Source organism: Stenella coeruleoalba (assembly GCF_951394435.1).
Source record: "Stenella coeruleoalba genome assembly, chromosome: 1".
Taxonomy (NCBI): domain Eukaryota; kingdom Metazoa; phylum Chordata; class Mammalia; order Artiodactyla; family Delphinidae; genus Stenella; species Stenella coeruleoalba.
In genome coordinates this window covers 128,255,332-128,276,446 of record NC_137169.1, presented here as the reverse complement: position 1 = coordinate 128,276,446, position 21,115 = coordinate 128,255,332, and the positions used below count along the sequence as shown (strand labels likewise).

The 21,115-nt window shown below is 43.8% G+C and overlaps 1 protein-coding gene across 3 annotated transcripts; it reads left to right on the top strand.

Annotated features, from left to right (window-relative positions):
• The first annotated feature begins 1,412 nt into the window (after positions 1-1,412).
• Positions 1,413-19,733, top strand: LHX9 (LIM homeobox 9). Of its 3 annotated transcripts, none has more exons than XM_079913881.1 (5): positions 1,413-2,092; positions 4,021-4,223; positions 5,393-5,748; positions 11,636-11,838; positions 16,036-19,733. In XM_079913881.1, exons 1-5 carry the CDS (start codon positions 1,919-1,921, stop codon positions 16,090-16,092), a joined length of 993 nt encoding a protein of 330 aa, XP_079770007.1. In that variant the 5' UTR covers positions 1,413-1,918; the 3' UTR covers positions 16,093-19,733. The 3 variants fall into 3 exon arrangements, with proteins under 3 accessions (XP_079770007.1, XP_079770006.1, XP_079770005.1); XM_079913880.1 differs by lacking the exon at positions 16,036-19,733 and adding an exon at positions 13,122-15,662 and having other exon boundaries at positions 5,396-5,748; XM_079913879.1 differs by lacking the exon at positions 16,036-19,733 and adding an exon at positions 13,122-15,662.
• Positions 19,734-21,115: the final 1,382 nt, after the last annotated feature.

Genomic DNA, 21,115 nt, shown 5'->3' with positions numbered 1-21,115 from the left:
TTTCTCCCTCCCTCCCTCCCTCCCTTCCTTCTTTCCTTCCCTCCTCCCTCCCTCCCTCCCTCTCTTCTTCCCTCTCTCCCTCTATCTTTCTAGATTTGGCCACCGTTCCATGTCGGGCTCCTCCCGAGGGAAGCGAGTGCGCCACCAGGGGACTCCTCCAGGTGTCCGGGACGTGCCGGGGAGAAACGGGCGGTCCCGGGAAAGCCGACGGGACGCGGTGGGAAACAGGCGGCCAGAGGGAGGACGGCGCAGAGCAGAGCGCAGCCGGGGCTTCCTCCTCTCGGCTCAGAGCTGGGTCGGTTCCTGCCGCCCCCGCTCTCCGCTTCGGGCCCCTAGGGGGCTTCTGGTGGTTTGAATGAATCGACAATATCAGAGTATTGTGGACACTTTTTAATAGGGCCGAGGAGGGGCCTCCGCTCACGGGAACAGAGGGAGACAGAACAATCCTGCCTCTTGTGAGGCGCGGGGCTGCCATTCTGCTTGTCGGCTCTCACCTTCCCCTCCTCCACGGCGAGAAGCCCCCTTCACATCCTCCTAAATGTGTGGCGCGTCCAGATTTACGAGCCCCCAGTCCAGCCGGGGCAGTGGGACGCGCGCCCGGTCCCGGGGGGCGGCGCCAAGTTCGCGCGAGTCCCCGAGTTGCTGCCCACATTGACAAGTTTCATACGGGACACGGGACTCGCCATCGGTTTCCCTCCAAACCTGAACTGGGTGAGAGACTACATCCCCCTGTGGTCACGGTTCAGTTGCACATCACGTCTCCAAGCCCACGGCCTTTCCCCTACACTGATTTGTCAAAGAAGAATCTTTTTGCCAGAAGTAAACTCCAGATACATAGGCTCTTCTAGCTCCTTTTCGCTTTGGGGGTTCCTTCAGTGCCTGCTGGGGTCGGGAGCCCTTGGGCAGGTGAAGCAACTTACTTTTAAAAAGTGAATTGAGGAAGAGGGGATGGGGAGGACAGGAATGTCTGTTCAATATTTACTTATTTGGGGTTCCCATAAGCTGGGGACCAGAAAGTCCACAAGGAGGAAACCTAAAGGTGGGAGCTGACATTCTGCATATCTTGAGCCGGGGTCTGATCTTGAACTTGGACCAAACAGGCCGTCTCTCTGCCTTCTGCGCCAGGGCGGGGACAATAAGGGCTCCTTTTTCCCTTTAAAATGTGATTGCTGGGAATTCTTGGAAGGGTGTGTGTGTGTGTGTGTGTGTGTGTGTGTGTGTGTGTGTGTGTGTGTGTGTGTGTGTGTGTGTTGGGGGGAAGTAAATGCCCCCTCCTACTGCCTCCCCCCTACCCCCCCCATGTTTGTCCCCACTTGCCCATCACCAGGGGGTTGAGAGGAGTATGACAGGTCTTTGTTGTCTGAATAAAAATCCGTGGCAGCTCCGGGGAGAGAACTCCTCCTACTAAATTATCAAAAATGGGCTGGCTTTAGTCTCTTAACAAATTGGACACAGCTCCGGCGGCAGGAGCAGTCCCCAACCCAACCTACAGGCACTGGGAACTTGCAAGCAGCCAGGGACCGCTGAAAATAGCACTTCTTTTTCTTTCTTTGTGTTCAAAACTATTTTCTTTCTTCACCAGATTTTGTTTTCCTCCCCCCGCTGCAGTTGTTTCCCATTAGTAACTCGATCTCTCAGAGCAGTAAGATTCTCTAGCCTTCGCCTCCTTTCCCCTCCGCCCGTGTTTGTTTGTTTTCCGCACATCTCCTTCAGGGAGCCGCTGGGGCTTTTTCTCCCCCCTTCTTCTTTTTTCCTTTCCGAGCAGACCAATTTCCACTCCGTCTGCCTCTTTCTTTCTTCTTCCCTCTCGCCCCCTCGCCCTCTGTCCCCGAGCGTCTCCGCAGCCCCCCATCGCGCCGCCTCTGCGGTCCCTGCTTCTCCTTCCCTCGGATGAGCTGAGAGCCACGGGAGTGTGTATATGGAAATAGTGGGGTGCCGAGCAGAAGACAACTCGTGTCCTTTCCGCCCCCCAGCCATGCTCTTCCACGGGATCTCCGGAGGCCACATCCAAGGCATCATGGAGGAGATGGAGCGCAGATCCAAGACCGAGGCCCGCCTGGCCAAAGGCGCCCAGCTCAACGGCCGCGACGCGGTAAGGAAGGGCCGGCGCCGGCGGGAGCCGGGCGCCCGTGCGCGCGCGGGGCAGCCGAGCCGAGCCTCCCCGGCGGCCGACCGAGGATGGCGGCTCGTGGGGGCGTCCGCTCCAGGTTGGCGGTGGCTTATCTCTGGTCCGCCTGGCTACAGGGTAAGAAAGGGCTCTTTTCCGATTTGAATTGTCTACGCTCCTGACACCCCGAGCTCGCTCCCCTCTGCCGCAGCTGGTCCCGGGAAAGCAGGGAGAACCGGGCGCGAGAGGATGGGGTCGTCCTCTCCTCCGGACCTCAGATTCCCGGGCCCCTCCCCGGCGAGGATCGGCGGCCGGAGGGCGAGCTGGTGCGGGCCACGGGCTGCCGGCGCGCGGCCGAGCGTCCGGGCCGAGCTGAAGCCTGGTGACTCTAGTCCCTGGGTCTGGTGACCGGACATTTGGCGCGGACTAGAGTGCGACTGGGCTCCCTCCAGCTCTCCGGATGCTCGGAACGTGGAACCTTCAAACCCCGCGAGTTTCGGGGTCTCTGGCAGCTCATCTGGGCCCTTTGAGTGAGACAGGACTGCGCTCAGCTCTCGGGCCGGGCGGGTATGGTGTGCAGGGGACTCTAATAGAAAATCCGGAGGAGTGGGGCACCTAGCCCAAGAGCGAGAACTTTCCAACCCTTAAACGCTGTGATCGACCACCTCTGTCGATTACATACGTAGGATAAAAGTCATGCTAGCTTAATAAAGAAAACCAATGAATAATCTATGTGCTCGCCTTTCCCACTTACGAGCCGGAGGAGGGAAACTACGAAAGTCTCCGGAAATGATTTCAGCCGAACATAGCTGTGTAGATCCTCAGGCATCACACCGGGAATTGTGGCTCAAACTAAGTCGGTAGACTGCCCTGGGCGGGTCAGCGGTATTTTGGGTCCACCAAGTAGCCGCGTTGGTGGATGTTTCTACATTTGCAAAATGAATTCAATGCAGGCCCTTGTCTGAATAAAGGGCGAAACTTTACTTTTCCAGGCCCGCCAGAGTTTCGTGGGGGAAGTCCAACCCATTTCTGCTAGTCCTGAGGGAAATGTACAGCGGTTAACTTCTATTTTTCCCCCTTTTGTGGCTACCCTGTTTAAAAACAAAAAGCAGTAATCCAAACCCGAATTTCACAGCGGGGCTGCGCTTGTTAAGGCGAGGTGTCCCCATCCTTGCTGTGTCGTGGGGACGCAGGCGGGAAGCTTAATTTGGGCATTAAAAAGATTTTCAGGACAAAGATCTCCTGGATATGTTGATGCCAGGGAAAGAGGGCCCGTGCAGAGGGGATAACGGACCCTCCCCGGGAACAGGCACGGTACACCCTTATTAGGGGAAGGACCAATAACCCTTAAGATTGGAGAACAGCAAGATCTGTCAAATACATCCCGATCAAAACAATGTCGACCAAATTATGAGCACCAGTATAAAAACCTCTCCCTTCCTTTTAATTTCAACGTTGCTTATAAGGATTTAAAGAAATAGCAATGTAATAGTATTTGTTGAAAAAACAGTATGTGCTTGTTCAGATCGCCTTTCCATTCTCCAATAACAATTTCCGTTGTTTTATTTCGTGCGCACCGGAACCCACAATTTTTAACTTTTAATTACTCGAGTTTGGAAACATCCACCAAACTATAGTCCGTGCGCTCCTAGCCCTTTCGAAACAGGCTCTAGGTGGCCGGCGCGTGTTTTTAGGTTAAGTCCGGGAAGGACGCGGACGCCGCGTTCAGGCGGACGCAGTAGAAAGCGTGCGAGTCGCAGAGGGAAAAATTGCAAATGTTCCTCCGACGTTTGCCTTTGCGCAGGGGCCCCTGACCTTGCGGCGCTCGCCGAGGCCGAGGGCTGGCGCCGCGAAGGGTACCCGCGTGGGGCGGCCCCGCGCGCCCTCCTGACGCCGCGCGCGCTTCTTTGCAGGGGATGCCTCCGTTGAGCCCTGAGAAGCCCGCCCTGTGCGCCGGCTGCGGGGGCAAGATAGCCGACAGGTACTACCTGCTGGCCGTGGACAAGCAGTGGCACCTGAGGTGCCTGAAATGCTGTGAATGTAAGCTGGCCCTCGAGTCCGAGCTCACCTGCTTCGCCAAGGACGGTAGCATTTACTGCAAGGAGGACTACTACAGGTATTCCCACCCCTATCCCTTACGCCCTGGCACACCTGGAGGGGTCACCTGCCCGAGCCCCGGAGTCCCCTCCCTGTCCCCAGCCTTTGGTCCCTTGGGGGTACTCTTACCAGTCCCCAGACCAGAGAAGCCCACTGCGTGCGCCTTCAAGCTGCAGCATCCCCATCCCCGCCAGACGCGCGGGGAGGATGCGCGCGGATAGGGGCACCCAAGGTCCAGAGCTTGATCAGCGACTATCCCGCTCAGGGGGAGCTTGGCAGCTCGGCCGAGGGGATTGGGCAAATCTCGGAAGGGTAAATGAACGTTTCTCGGTCCACCGAGACGAAAGCGGTTTTTTTTTTTTTTTCCGTTTACTACGAACTAAGCAAGGCCCGTGCCTTGGAACTCAACTGGTGGCCGGGGCAGCAGCAACTGGTGGCAGGTTTTCGCGGGGGGGGGGGGGGGGGGGGCGGGAACTCACGTAAAGGACCATGAAAAGGAGTGATCGCTGTCGCCGAAACCCAGGCCTCTCAGTTCCGAGATGCCGTTCCCGCTGGTTGGAACCTGCCCGCCAGCCTCGAGAGACGCCGGAGAGTCAAGTCGCCGGCAGCTTGTTTATTGATTCTTCCCAGGTCTGCTTTTGGACTGGGGACGCGAGTGTTGTGCAGGGACTCGACTCCGCTCTCGGCTGAGGCGAGAAAAGTGGTTAAAAAAGAATTAGCTTCCCTCTGCAAAACTGTCCTTTTTCTTCCAGGGCCGTGTCTGAATGCTTTCAGGCACGCTCACGCTTCCATAAATAGTAACACCCTTCGTTTGTATGTTTTGTAATCGAGGAAACGTTTTCACTTGACATCGCAATGTAATATTCTTAACATAGTGTTGTGAGTTAGCCAGTGCAGGGTTTGTTTTTGGTTTTGTTTTTGCTTTTTAAAATTTTCACTTTACAGAGAAGAAAACGGAGGATCAGTTACCCGATTCTTCTGAATTTAATGCAAGGGTTCTTTGTCTTGTTCACCAGAGCAGGTCAATGAGCAAATAAAATTAATGTCCAAGTGGGCGTGGGTCCTCCCCTCCCGGACCCCTCCCAGGTCTCAGTCTTGGGCCACTGCTGACCATGCCCCAGGTGTCACAGTGGGAGGTGGCCCTGCCTTTGCCTCCACCAGCGCCCTGACTCGACTGTTTCCTTCCAGAAGGTTCTCTGTGCAGAGATGTGCCCGCTGCCACCTTGGCATCTCCGCCTCCGAGATGGTCATGCGCGCCCGAGACTCCGTCTACCACCTGAGCTGTTTCACCTGCTCCACCTGCAACAAGACCCTGACCACGGGCGATCATTTTGGCATGAAGGACAGCCTGGTGTACTGTCGCGCCCACTTCGAGACCCTCTTGCAAGGGGAGTATCCACCTCAGCTGAGCTACACCGAGCTGGCGGCCAAGAGCGGCGGCTTGGCCCTGCCTTACTTCAACGGCGCTGGCACCGTGCAGAAGGGGCGGCCCCGGAAGCGGAAGAGCCCCGCGCTGGGGGTGGACATCGTCAGTTACAACTCAGGTGGGCGCCCAGCCCCTCCCCAGTGCCCCTGTAGCCCTAACCTCCTCTGCTCAGAGGAGAATTCTATCCAGCTCCTTCCCGTCCAAGACCTGGCTGCAAGACGGTGCTTTCCTTAGCACGACCCTTTTCTCACTACAGCTCCCTTTCACCCAGAAAGAAGGGAGAGGTGGAGAGAGGGAAAGAGGGAGAGAAGAGGGGGAGGGAGAGGGAGAACAGGTGAGAGAGATCTTTTTGTAGTTTGGGGCAGAAAACACATTCATAAGGCTGCAATGACTTCCCCCAAACAGGCCAGGCCAAATCCTTGTTGCCCATTAGTTAATGAGCCCATTAGTTTCTGGCTCCCAGTTGGAGCAAAACAGCCCCAGGGCCATTCCTGAGTGGAGGCCAAATTATAGATCCTGGAGGAGGTTTCCCTAAATACTAAAAAAGAAAAAAAGAAAAAAAAAAGAAGTCTTTAGAGCCCAACCCCAGCCTGTCTAGAAAGGGCAGAGGCTGTGGTCACCAGCCCAGAGTTAATCAGGGAAACAGTTGGCAAGAGTGTTGAAAAACCAAATCCCTGATCTTGGTGAAAAGCAGCTGTAGGGGTGGGAGTCACTCTCCACAGCTGAGCTGGCCTGCTCCTTCCCTGGGTCAGGGGACCCATCCAGCCAGCTCCTTCCCTGTGGGATAAACCATCCAGACTCCCAGACCGCCCTGAAGACTGGAAGAACCTCCAGGTCAGGCCCTCTGAGGAGGCTTAGTGGTGTCACAGGCTGCTCTTCTGTCCTCCTCCAGCTTTCTCTCTTAATTCAAAACAAAATGCAGGCAACAGGCCAGAGAGCACGCTTTCCTCCTTGCTTTGGGAGGCGCACACGTTATCATTCATCAATCTCTCTCACTCACCGGTTTCTCATTGTTGGTAGCCCGCCCTCACCTGCCATCCCCCAGGTGAGGATGGTGACAGGCCCTGAGGACCACAGTCTAACTCCAAGAGGGATGGAAGCTCTTCCGGTGAGTCCCAGCCACTGGAAAAGAGGTTCCAGAAAGCCCTAGGATAACTTTGGGGCAACCTAAGGGTTGGTTTAGCTGCTCTGACGCCCTGTCCCCTGGCCTGGCCCCAGATGGAAACCTCAGCAGGCAGGAGACTCAGGCCAGGGGAGTCCATTCTATTGGGAAGGACCTTGGGGACCTCATGGTGGCAACCCCTGTCTGTTACCATGAGCACCCAGATACCAGCCAAAGGGTGGGCGCCCAGAGCACGGATCTTGCCTGTTTTTCTCTTCCAGTCCCCATGTGCCTGGTGTGGTGTGTGAGCCACTGTGGCTCAATGGTAAAGGGACACTGTCCCGTCAGATAAGTGACTTGCCCAGGGTCACACAGCCAGTGTGTGCTAGAGGAATCTGGAGTCCTGCTCGGGCCCACAGCTTTCAGGGTCCCCGCAGGCTGAGTGGGCTCTGCCCAGCTCTCTCCTCGGCTTCCTCCTGGTTCTAGGGAGGTTTTCACAGAAAAGGCGCAGCGGGTGGTGTCCCAAGGAGCGGGGACCCAGCGTGACTGTACTGGTCCCAGGGGGTTCAAGCCCGGGTCACTGGGCAGAGGCGGAGGGCCGGCTGCCGGCTGAGACGCTGACCGGCTGGGTTGGTGGCGGGCGCACCCCTGGGTTTTGCCAACCCCCCACCGGAGGTCGGGCTGCGCACTGCCCTTGCTGTGCCCGAGGCTGGGGCTCTGGTTTGGGGCCACGGTGCCCAGCGCGCTTACTTGGGCTCCTTTGATGCGTGGTCCCCGGGGCAGGCTGGGCAGGGCACTAATTGTTCTCTGTTAATAGAAGATGACATCGGAATCTCCAGCCACAGACCAAGGCCCTAATGCCCTAATTAGAGTGAGAGAGATTGACAGAGAGAGAGAGTGAGAGAGAGAGAGAGAGAGAGAAACTAGCCAGGCTTTTGGAGACAGGGAAGCCCTCAGCCAGAGAAGGTCCAGAAGTGTGGGGAGATTTCTAGCCAAAGGTGGCAAAAGCCTGGGCTTTCGCTTGTTTATTTAACCTAATTAGCTACGTTTGATTTCGCCTTGATCTTACTTTACGTGAGAAAGATCCACAGAGCTTTAGGGTCAAGAAAATTGTGCTTCTCCGAGGAAAGCTAGAGAGTACACATTTATTTCTTAGAAAGAACGAAAATCTCTTTCCACTTAGGCCTTCAGTTTGCAAATTAGTGCTGCTACAAGGTTATGGAGGAAATTGGTGCTCTCCTTCATCAAGGAGGGAAAAGTAAGGGAGGGGCCTCCCTGACCCCAGGGAGTTTGTAGATCACACCACTGCAGAGCCGGTGCCTCTTAATTAACATCCGCCTCCTCCCTTCTGGACTTTTCCCAGATACGAGCAAATAGCATAGAGTTAAGATCAGGTGAAAATGATCTAGAGAAACTGGGTTAAAGATGCCTGACCAGAAATCAATCTGCCATTAAAAAAAAGTTTATGAATCCAATGTCAGTTTGTTACTATAAGACTAGCCAAAGAAACACTTCAGTGCATTAAAAACACGTTAAAGGGCAGACAGTAAAATGGACCCGCGGTTTTAGCTCGTTATTTTAGCTTTCTTTGGAGCCATCTCTGCTTAAGTGTAAATCTCAGAAAAGACTAATGTTGATACTAAACACATCTAATTTATACACTGATATATTTTCAAACACATGTACACAGAATATGTTTATGATTCAGACTTCCAGAGATGGGAAGCTTGGCAAAGATCAGCGAGTGCTCGACATAAGGCAAACGCCTTTTCATGAGACTCTTCCTGATGTAGTTTGTAGCTCTTTGTGCAGATATCAGGCAGATATTTTAGAAAGAGACCTGGAAAGTTTATCTGGGATGCTGGATTGAAATGCAGCCCTCCAGGGTGAGAAGAGGATTTAGTCTGGGGCAGGTAGCTCTTGTTTGGGTAATTTAACATTAATTGAGAGACTAAATTTTTGCCACTTCCCCGAGTCTCCCTCCTTAGGGTCTTTATTGGCTTCCAAACTTCAAAAGCTGCCTGCAGTCGTTAAATTTGCCTGGCACTGACCCCTAGTGGTCTCCCAGGGATCAGTTTTCAGAAGGTTACACACCTGCAGAATAGAAACTCACTTCAGGATAGGGGACCATTCCGTAAATGACTGGAGAATAAAATATTTAGATCTTCTAATTAACTTTATAGTGCCAGATGTGTACTTACAGGTGTATGTTTAAGACAGTCTTAAGAGATTTATCATATCTTCTCATAATTCGGGGGGAAGAAAACCCCTGTAGCTTTAAAAGTAGACCCTGGGGAAACGCAATCACTTGCAAGTTTATGTGAGGCATTCATAGTAAACACACGTAATTTAGGCCAATGCACTGCGTTACTCTGTAGATGACATAGATTGCTCTATTAGTTCACATAATATAACTGATCACACAGTTTATCTGTTTATATTAATAACAGTTTAATAAAGAGCTAACAATCTTTTTGCACAGTGAATTGTATTCTATGTGAAAACAAGTCCCATAATTGTGTTTAATACACTATAATTCTCTGCTGACTTCTTAATCAGCAATAATGGATATAGAATGCATATTCAGAGAAGCAATTTTATCAAACCAGTCTATAATGTTTTTCATAAACTTCATTTTAAAGACTAATGAGTATATAGTTAGGATAGGAATCAAACCCATTTCTAAGAAATAATAACTTGGGTGGGGGTGGATGGTTAAGGGCATTACTTACGTACCAAGTTAAGTCTTCTACCTCAAGTGTAATATTCCATTTAATGTGCTATTCAGGAAGGGTTACACATCACTCACCTATGACAGAATTGAAATCTTACTTGAAGAAGCCTCCAATGACTAAGGTGTGCCTCTTTGACTGTTTTGGTGTGGCTTCATTTATAATCTGGTTGTGAAATATAGCTCAGTTTACTGGAGATAAGTATAGTTTTATAGTCGGTCATGAGATGCTGTTTCATCCATCTGAGGATACAAAAGTGCAATTCTGTAGAATATTTGAACTTGACATCTCTCCCCGGGGATGCAATAGGATAAAATGTAAAGCATATTCTCTCTCTTATTTCTGGGTACAAGTTACCCTTTCTGGTGGAGTTTAAGGAGCCTCTGTTCAACATTTGGCCGTATATATCTAACTTGCATTCCATTTCAAGTTGATTTGACTTTGCATTTATAGTCACTCGTGATTTTACGGACGAACAAAGATTCAAAATCTTGATCGAATGCTCGTTGAGCTCCTGGCCCTGTGCATGACTTAGAGGACCCGATGGTGAACATGATAGAGCCTTTCTCTCCATGAACTCAATTGCTCTTTTGCCAAGTGTGCCCTCTTTATGGATTTCATGGAAATATGAACAAAGGAGACATTAGTCCATGCCTAGTCTTGTTACATTAGGGAGAATTTCTTAAGTGGATTTTGTGATGCAGCTGACTCTTGTTGATGACTATAAAACTACTGGGTTTCTGTATATATACTGTATATATACTGATATACAATTGTACTGATATACAATTTAAAAGTAATTGTAACCAGAGAATAGCAGGCAAATACTATTTTCTCAAGCAGAATGAAAGAGGTAATAGTAAGAGATGTCTCACTTCTTTCAAGATTCAGGTTTCTCCCCCCCATCTCCCCCAGGGAAACGACCAGGTTGACTTTAGATATTCTATTATAATGCACTAACATGCACGATGATCAGTGTGAATATATATGAGATAAACATCTGAAGTAAGGTTTAAAGGGGAAAAAAAACCCAACCCTGCCATGCCCTTTAAGTTGCGAAGTTGGCTGAATCAGTAAATATTTAGCAAAATGTTTTCATTTTGTAATCATATTTCTTATGCAGAGCCAGTAGGTTATTGGAAATGACCTCTTAAATGCACATCTTTACATCCTGGGGATAAGGACTTTGAGGCATGTTTCAAAGGCTGGGTTGTTTTGCCCTCAGTGTTGAGGGAGCTGTGCAAGGGGTGTTGTGATGCCGCCCTCCTTCTGCCCTGCCAGCCAGGGACACAGCTCAACCCGCCTCCGTACCACGTGCCAGAGCAGACGGGGCCACGATCCTAGAGGGACGTCAGAGCCTCTGAACTGGGAGCTGTGGGGTGCGCTGCAGGCATGAACCGAGGGAAGAAAAGTCTGCACTCCTTCTCTTTCAGAAATATTTACTAAAATAACTCCAAGGGAAAACTATTTTCATCCTGGTTAGCCCTACGCTAAGCAGTTATAGCTAAAAGCCCTCAAAAATAATATTCCTACGGTTACATAAGAATCCTGCAAATTTGTATTTTCTAACTTCTCTCCCTTGTCCAGACACTTTTTAACTTTTTCTGGAAACGTTCTAGGATTAGCAGAAAAGGCTAAAAATTGGAACACAGATTCTTCCTTCGTTGGGGGGCTCTCCCAGACCTTCAGATGTGAGAGAGCTGAAATTACTCGCTCGCGTATCTTTCATGCCTTCAGAGAATACACCTCATCTCACAAATACAGACAAAACGTGGAGTCTCTAAAAACTGTGTGTGGAGCGGTGGTGTGCTGATACACATAAATATAGTAGAAAAGGGTTTTTTTCTTTTCCCTCTTGGAGAATATTTCTCTCCCTCCCACACTTAGAGCTTATTCATCTTTTCAAGGTTTTCTAGCAACCATTAAGCCGAAGAGGGGATTTATCTAATCTTTTCCTTCTACCTAAACTTCGGGTGTGTCCACATGAACAGACTAGTTTGGAGGTCGTGGGCAATTAACCTCTTTCTTTTGTCTGGCTCCCACTCATAATTGGGTCGACAGCTTTTTCCACCGTTGTTGTTGTGTCGTGACATTATCATGCCACCTGCCATCTTCTCAGCTAACGCAGGACTTTCCACTGAGCCCCTGTTTGTCCACTGTGACTGCAACAGGTTGTAACGAGAATGAGGCCGACCATCTGGACCGAGATCAGCAGCCTTACCCGCCCTCGCAGAAGACCAAGCGCATGCGCACCTCCTTCAAGCATCACCAGCTCCGGACCATGAAATCCTACTTTGCCATCAACCACAACCCGGACGCCAAGGACCTCAAGCAGCTTGCTCAGAAAACAGGCCTGACCAAAAGAGTTTTGCAGGTAAGAAACCTCCATCGTTGGCTGTGTATACATCTTCCCCTTGCAGTAAAAATAGTTCTCTTCCCTGTTTGGAGTGATACGGCTATTTCCTGTACTGCTTCTCATTAGTCTACCTTAGTTAGCTCCCTAGAGGGTACTGAGAGGTACCCTGTCAGGTAACTCCCTCAGTTACTCTAGGTAACTCCCTAGAGAGTGTACTGAGATTTTGCAGGGGCTTTCCGGAGACTGCCCAAAGAGAGACGCAGGGTCTTCTAAGATGCAGCCACATTCTCCCTGCAGATGGACAGACGGGTGCACCAAAGCCAGTTCAGCTCGCCTAGCTGCTCTGCAAACGCGGGTGACGTTATCCGCGCAAGCTGTGGCTTTGGAGACAAAGTTCACATTAGGGTCAGTGCACAGACTTGGCGGGGGGACCTGCTGGCGCTGTCTTACTTCAGCACACTCTTGGCAACCTCACTACCTGTTGTGAGCTTCCAAATTCAAGACGACCCTTTTTGTCAACTCCTGAAAAGCCACAAGTATGGTTAGTGTCTCGGCAACCACTTGGAGAAAGTATTTTCCCATTTTAACCAACCATATTTCACAACTAAATACCGGGAGTGAGATCTGCTGTCCAACTGCTTTCCTAAACTCATCATGGTAAGAATATGTAACTAGAGACATGATAGTGGGTTGCTGTGGGTCACCTGTGATGCTCTTACACTTTTCAGTGACAAATAGCAGGCATTTAAAATTCCACCCGCCAGTTTCCGGTTGCTTGGAGTCTGTGGCCCTCGGGGTTTTTCCTATGCAAGTAATACTTGCCATGTGTCAGACTCAAGAATAGGCTGAAATCTGTTTCAATGATGTTCATTTCATGCGAGTGATTCTTACTTTGTGAACCATTCCCTGACCTCGCCTGCCCTCATTCTCAAAAAGACGGTAGTTGAGGAATCAGGGTGTGTTTCCCCCTCTTCACCTCTGTGCCTTCATTTCCCCACGGTATCTCCACTTAAGCATCCGTAGCCCCCAAGCGGCATTGTTAATGCTGGGGCGGGGGCACACGTGCTGCTCAGAGGGTGTCCGTAGTCGTACTGGAATTACTCTGTTTTAAAAGAAAGCAAAAAAAAAAAAAAAAAAAAAAGGGCCCTGCTTTCCCAAGAAAAATAAACAATTATATTTAAAAGAGAAAGATATCCCCCCCAAAAAAAAGAAGAAGAAGAAAAAAAGGAAAGAGAGAGAGAAAAAAAAAAGAAGTATAAAAATAAACATCGGTAAAGAAATCCATTGGGATTGGTTTGCAGGTTTGGTTCCAAAACGCACGAGCCAAATTCAGAAGGAACCTTTTGCGGCAGGAGAATGGGGGTGTTGATAAAGCTGATGGCACGTCGCTTCCGGCCCCGCCCTCAGCAGACAGCGGCGCGCTCAGTCCACCCGGCACTGCGACCACTTTAACAGACCTGACCAATCCCACTATCACTGTAGTGACAGCCGTGACCTCTAACATGGACAGCCGCGAATCCGGAAGCCCCTCGCAAACTACCTTAACGAACCTTTTCTAACATTGGTGTTTTTTTTTTTTTTAATTCTTCCTCTTCTTTTTATTATTATTCTAATGATTATTTTATTATTTACAAGACTTTTTTTTTTTTTTTCCCCTAACCCACAAGATACTTGGGAAATAAAAACAACAGCTTGGTGTGTAGCCTCTGCAGCCACTTGGCAAATGAGTTTACAGTATTGTCTCCTTTACAAAGTGTATTTTTTTTGTCTACAAAGTGTATTTGGATTTAAAAAAAATTAATTAGATCTTTCAGTCGGTAAGGGGAGTTTGGGAATCATTCTAATAAGTGCCTCTTAAAATTGTATGTTACTTATTTCCAGAATCTCGAAGAAAAAAAAAAGAGTGGTATTATGATGGGCAAATAATCATATTCCCGGTTATATAATTAGGTTAATAAAGAGTCAGATAATTATTAAAATTATTTTTTTAATCTTGCAATTGTACGTGTACTTATGGAATTTTGAAAATTTCATATTGTCTTTTTTAAAATGGAAAAAACATGTTTTGATTATTCCTTTTTTTTTTTTACAATTGAGGAATATGGTTAAACAAGAGCATTAAGGATAGCAAATCTAAATATTAAGGATTAATTAGGTGGGAAATCTAACCAGGAATGTGACTCTTTTTTTCTCTTAGGGTGTACATCCCAACAAAACTTTCTTATTAGTTAGTTATTGCTTTTCAACATTTGAAAAATACTTAAACCTCCTGTGTATCCATAAAAATTCCAAACAGAATTTGAAATTCTATACTTTTAACCTCCTCAAGCTAAAAATGATAGTTATAAAACCATTCTTTCTAAATTATTTTTTTCCCAGGGAAAATGGAAATAAGCAAAATATAATTTTTTAAGAAGTTAAAAAAATCAGTATAAGTTAATCAATAGCTCTTAATTGGCTTCAGCTGTACCATGATATTGTATCTGGCATTCTATACAAATAATGTTTAAAAAAAAACAACTTAGTAACATGCTAGCAATGAGAATTCTTTGGTTTTGTTTTGCTTCATTTTACTTTGACACAGGTTGATGTATTTGTCAGAAAAAAAAATTTCTGACAGTAGAGATTTGAGGTTCTTAGTTTTAAAGTAGATAAACTCAGAAGCCTTGTGGATGCTGATCTGAATATATTTCCTAGTTTACAGTAGCATTTTTTTTCTTTTAATTTAAGCTAAAATCTTAATGGTCTGGGCAGTGGTGAATGTTCATCTATATGCTTCTGTTGTAGTTAAATACCAATTAGATTGTGGATTTCCTAAAAAAAATAAAAATAAAAAAGAAGTCAAGATATATGTCTTGCTTTAGTGGATTGTTAAGAATAACTTTGCACATGTTCTCCACTTTTTGGACCCCTTAAATCTCCTCTGGTGGTCGAAGTGGCTATTTAATAGATTTTAAAGGTGTCCTTCTGGCTGTATAAATGTGTGGTTACATATTGACAGTTCACTGCCCACATTAAAGTGCATTATTGTAACTTTTGCTCAGGGTCTTTAGAAAATTAGCACAGAAAGTAGCTTATTTTTTAAAAAAAGATGATGGAAGATAACACTGTAACAGAAGAAGGTGTGATTGCCATTATATATTTAGCAAGTGTGGTTATCATCTTATATGGAGCTTAAATCTTGACTTTTCATATTTCTATTACATTTTGGGCATTTACCACTAACCAGACCAAACAACCTTGGTAAGGCTGAGATCTTATTAATACACTTTTACAGGTAAAATATTGATACTTATAAATTTTGTTCTTTGACAGAACAATATATGGTACTATAGATCTACTTTATTAAGTAGACTAATTATAACTCAGTTCTCCTATGTGCCTTATGAGATAACTTGGAAGTAAGTTTGTGAAAAATCAGGATATATGTGTTGTTTGTTAAATTAACTGTTTTAAGCCCTTTTGACACCTCACTAGTTTTGTACTGTTTTACCTCTTATTTCTGAAACTCTTTTTATGGTGTATCCTGTTAGAGGGGACAAACATGTCATAGAAAGCAGTTGTGCACTCTTCCCAATATAGTTGATAAATTCAATAATCTTATATATTGAGCTTCGTGTTTATAGTACAGTAAGTGGTCTAGCAAAATTGTCCATGTTTCTTTGTTTATTGATAAATGCATTGTATAGAAACTATTTCCCCTAAATATTTATGGACCAAACAATTGTGATATATCCTATTAAATTTGTGTGAATAAACGATTTTGAATCTAAGGAGTTTTATTTCCCATTAGTTTTACTTAAGGCTTAACTGTACTAGTGTGTTTTCGATTGTCTATTTGTAAAAGCTATTAAAACGGTAATATGAAAAATTTTAGATATGCAAACATACAAATAGCTTTTAGATTTCCAAACTTCTGATTCATTTTAAATTACCATTGCATATGTAGTGTAATTCAACTTAGAATTACCTTTAAATATATTTTCCTACAATAAAAGTAATGCCCCACTGATTTGACTCAGCCTGATTTTTAGAATTAAAAAAAAGATAATTAGCAGATAAAGTAATTGCATGAAAAGAAACCTTAAATATGATTAAGTTTAATGTTAGGTCTATTGAGCACAAATGGATATTTGTAAATCTAAATAGAAATTGCAGACCCCTAAAAGCCAAGTTGCTCTGTAGTTAATAAATTGTCACTATGATTTTTTTCAGGGAGAACAAATCTTGGGGCATTACAGCCAAACATCCCGACGTTTGAAAATTCCCTAAAGTATTAAAAGAAGGGGAAAAGTTTGATCGGAAATCCACTGCAGTGAAGACAAAGACAATATTAGGTTATGATAATCATACATTTAAAAATCTATTGAGCCAAAAAAAGAGAGACAGAGAGAGAGAGAGAGAGAGAGAGAGAGAGAGAGAAAGAAAGAGAGAGAGAGACCGGGAGACTTAAATGTCATTTACTGAATGTTAACAAAACTTCTGTTCTTTATGATGTCTAACACAAATGGAGGCTTAAAATTATATGGTTTTAAACAAAATTAGATAAATCGTGTATAAATCAGAGCAACCAGGCAGTAATATGCCCACCCCATATTTGAAGAAAATTATTGAATAAAAAATTCCCACACATTTGTCAAGCACAGTAGTTGTAAAATAAAATCCAAAAAACATTCATTTCACCTGCTTGCTAATGTGTATTAGTCCTCTCTGTTAATGGCATTTTCCAATTGTAAATTCAAAGAAAAGCTATCACTCATTTAAGAGTATAGGAATCAAAATCCAGTGATTTTAGTATTATTGTTTATTACTTCCTTTTTAAACAGAAATCTCTGCATGCACTTTTACATCTGTCACTTCTAGTGTACATCTCTGTATGATGACTTATCTTTGCTGTTTCTTGTATGATAAATAGCTTTCATTAATAAACATTTTATTTGATGGAAACATAGTTAACTTTATGTTAAACACACACTTTTGAAATTAATTTGGAACACTGTCTTAAAAGGCAGCACAATACATTTCCAACTTGTTATACTTAGGAAAAAGCCCAAATGATATAATGAGGTTAAATTCTGATAATCTAGGATAAAATTATTTACTTGGTTTTTGACGTCTCATGACTTTTTATTAGTTGTATTCACTTGACACATGGACTAAAAATATTTTTTAAAAGAACAAAGAGAACCCAAATTACAACAAAAATAAACCTCAATATACTGTCATGTAAAATTTCAGCAACTTTTTTAGATAATTAGGGTAAAATTTATAGATCCTCTGTAAGTTTACATGTTTGCTATGCAATGAGCAAATTTATTGAAAGTATACAAATATATTCTGAACTATGACAAGATCCAATCTTTGCATAGTTCAAACTACATATGATATCACAAACAAAAGAGCAAGTGGAAAGAAAAACAAATGTTTAGGAATGAGGTTTTTTAATTGTTAAGGGGATATTTGCAGACAGAATTTTTTAAACTATTCATATTTAGCTGTATATCCAAAGCATATGTTAAACAAATTAACATATAACTTTCCAGAAAAGTTTTCATTATGATGAAATTTTTATTATATACAAATGAACCTTATGTAAATGATGTAACTTTTATGAATGATAGTGTAAATATTTCACTTACATGTATTCTCAGAATTTTGAATGTTTTCTAAAATGCTTTCGCTTCCTGAATACTAAAAAAGAAAAAAAAATTTAAAAAGCGAGAGCAACTTACTAATAAAAGAAAAAAAAACAATGCACCATGACAAGTAGACTATTTTGAGTGATCATGAAACATGTTGGTTTTGTCAGTAACTTGAATGTTTATGCCTCATTGAAACCTCATCCAAGGCTGTTGTAACTTAAATAGATTTTCCAATACATTTCCAGCCAGTTTATTCCAATCCTTGTCCTGTAGCTTTGCCTTCTTTCCCTGTGTTGTCAACTGCGGCAGTTTCGTTTAGAAATATTTTGGAACTTCACCTGGTTTTACAGACCTTTAAATATTTCTCTGGAATGTGAATTGTGGGAAGAGACCACAGAGGGAAAGAACGTAACTGAAATTAGACATCTGAAAAAAATAATACACATTTGAAACAGGCACATTTTTAAAGAGGAGAGGAAAGGAGCGTTAATTATGTGAGTGGGAAGAGAAAAAAGCATATGATGCTGAATCCGAAGGTCCGTGGTGCTTTTCTGTGATGGACAGCGGTCTCTGAGTCTGCAAAACTGCACCCTTATTGTCTGGCGTGGAAGAGAAAGACGCGGACTTCTTGGTTGGGAGCAGGGCACTGTATTTTTGTAGCTTCTACCTCCCAAAGGCTTGGGTTAGTCTACTTCTTGCAAATTGATCTTGGGCACAAAACGCTTCACTGGGAGTCAGCATCTGTCGGCTTTGGTGAGTTGCCACATTGAGGCTGACTTGCAGAGTGGGTGGGTTTTTTTTTATACCTCAAATAAGGACATGACTCCATAGCAAAGGACCCAAAGCAAACACTTTTAAAAGCTTGGTGATGTTTCATCACCTATAAAGTAGATAGCTTTATTTAACAAAACCTTATAGAATCCACCGCACGTTATTTTACAATAACATTTCTTTGGCCGCGCAGCATCTTATAAGCCACGTAGAAATAGCATCTCATTTTCTGTTGCAGTGTGCCTGCCAGGGAGAAGTGTTAGAAGTGGGAAATTCTGATGAAAAAAGATATACATATATATGTATAACTGAATCACTTTGCTGAACAGCAGAAATTAACACTGTAAATCAACTACACTTCAATAAAATTAAAAAAAAAAGAAGTGGGAAATTCTGGAATGGAAATTTGGAGTCATGTTATTCTAGGCTCTTACGGAGAATCCTAGGGATAATATCGTTATAAAAATAATGTAAAGAACTAATTTTGTATGGAGTTTTGCTGTTTAATTTTCAACTATGTTATAAACAAAGCTAGCTTTACTCGTAGGGAGTTTGTGTACGTGTACTCTCCAGGGGAACCAAAACCTTTTACATTTTATGGCCTCTAGACACCAGGGTTAAATGAGGACACTAGGACTTTGTCCAAACTGCAGAAATGGCATTGTATTTTCTTTGAAACCATACAGCTATATAACTATATAGATACACTCTGGATTGGACTTTTGGATCTATTTTATACATTTAGTAATCAGGAACCAACTCTGAATATTCAAATAAATAAAACGCTTCTGGTGTAAAGCCACAGTCCTTTGCTTTACAGTCCATGTCAAAAATAGGAAGTTACTTTCTTTACAGTGCACCATTGATTTTAAAATATTTTTATGATACCTATTCTGCCCATATAACATTTTTTTTCAGAATAATATTACCATCTACCATATTTTCAAAATACATTATAACTCTAAGTTAATATATTATTTTGAATGCCCTCTGGAAAGATTTCCATTTCATTTTATCTGTTTCCATAGCAAAAAAAAAAAGTTTGGAATTGGGCGTGGTACTCAAGGGAAAGCCTATGGATATGATGTAGGTAGCAATATAATCACCACTAAATTTCTCTTTAACTCTGTTGCAAAATAGATATTTTTACCTAACATCACTCCCCACTTCCAACATTCCTTTGCGAATATTAATATAGTAAACTCTCTCGTATCATGCATCACATCAACGAGTTTTTCTTCCCTTGGATTATTAACTTTTGCTTCTTTGCACTACATTTATCTGTGCTGAAATGACGAAAGGCAGGCAAGAATAAAGATCCAGGTATTAGCCATATGTAGAAAGTTCCTGGTGTGTATCTCTGTGTACTTTTTCCTCATCTATTAGAATTGTCAGGAATGATTTTTTTTCCTTTGGAATGTCATGTTTACATCTTGCATGATCTCATAAATTAATCTGAAGAGTAACTGGATACCTTTTATGGTCATTTGAAAATAAAATTTGCTACAAATAAGATACTCCAGTCTCTGTTGCCTCCTATTATGCATGAATATATTAATTTTTTCTGTACTTTCCCTTTGAACCAGAAAATATTAACCTCAAAGGGTATTTAAATTGTTATTTACGATGAAAATACAAAGATGAAGAAGTCCGAAGGTGAGGTTGCCTTTCCTTAATCGTTCTCTTTCTGCTTCCTTTCTTATTCCGAAGCAGCAAAACTCATGAAGGGCTATCTGCTTTAACTTTGACATTCAAGGGTTTTGACAGCTTGCATCACTTAAAGTTATATTTATTATTCAGTAAACTTTAATTCTATAGAATAAATATCCTTTATGAAATGTGATTTTTGAAAAGCACAAAGGTATTTCACCATCTCAAGCAGTTGAAGCTGTTTGAATTCTACAGAGTGGTGTTTTCAGAAGAAAAATATAGTGGAAATTATTTTAAATATAGTATTTGTAGCATTTTACCAGCTTGACCTGGATGCTCTACAGGATTTTTAAAGAGCTGTAAAGACCTCCAAAATGTTATGTAAATAATTAAATGATGGTATTTTTCTGTAATATAAATAGAGACAGTTTATTTTATAAATACAATTACACAGTCATTTTATTATTTCAGTGCAGGTCTAAGTTCTCCTGCACTTGGATATTTTAATGACAAGGAGATCTTTATATTTCCGAGTGTTCTAATAGAATTCTTTATCTAATTTTCCTCTTAAGCATCACCAGCCTGCGTGTGTGTGTGTGTGTGTGTGTGTGTGTGTGTGTAACACCCATGAAAAGACATATATTTTTAAGAAAGAAGGCTCAACTTCTAATTAAAAGCTAAACAAAAAAGCAAAATAATGTCAATTTTCCTTAAGTTGGAGATATTGTAATAGGCCTACTTTTTGCTAACCTAACATGAAGCTACATTCCCCAGAGCTTCCCTGCTGATCTATCCTCTTTCTGGGTTCCGTGCATGTTACTGTCTTCACTGAGCTTGGCCATAACTTTGCTTTTTATTGGAATTACGTTCCTGGGTTGGACTTTTCTGTTCAACAAAGTTTGACTAATGTTTACATTTCAACACAAACAACCACCACCAAAACAGAAAAGGCAATTTTTGTTGGAGTGAACAGTTTAACTTACTTCATCTATTAAGAGAGGCGTGTTAGAAAGAAAAGGTTCTTTTATAATTCAAGGAAGATATTTTGGTTTAAATTGAGCAGTGTTAGTCTGTTAAGGTGGCTAGAGCTCAATGCATTTGTAAGTGATCATGAGTATAAATATATACTTGTGGACACATAAGTATGCAGGATGGTATGCTAAATATGCGTATTATATGATAGATGCGGCTAGATTCTGAGGCTTACCAAGAGACGTTTCACCACACAGGCA

Bases quoted from the DNA above. Each gene is read 5' to 3' on its own strand.
- LHX9 (XM_079913879.1), top strand. From the start codon at position 1,919: ATGGAAATAGTGGGGTGCCGAGCAGAAGACAACTCGTGTCCTTTCCGC. The intron at 5,749-11,635 runs GTGGGCGCCCAG...TGACTGCAACAG, and splicing joins CATCGTCAGTTACAACTCAG to GTTGTAACGAGAATGAGGCC. The intron at 11,839-13,121 runs GTAAGAAACCTC...ATTGGTTTGCAG, and splicing joins TGACCAAAAGAGTTTTGCAG to GTTTGGTTCCAAAACGCACG.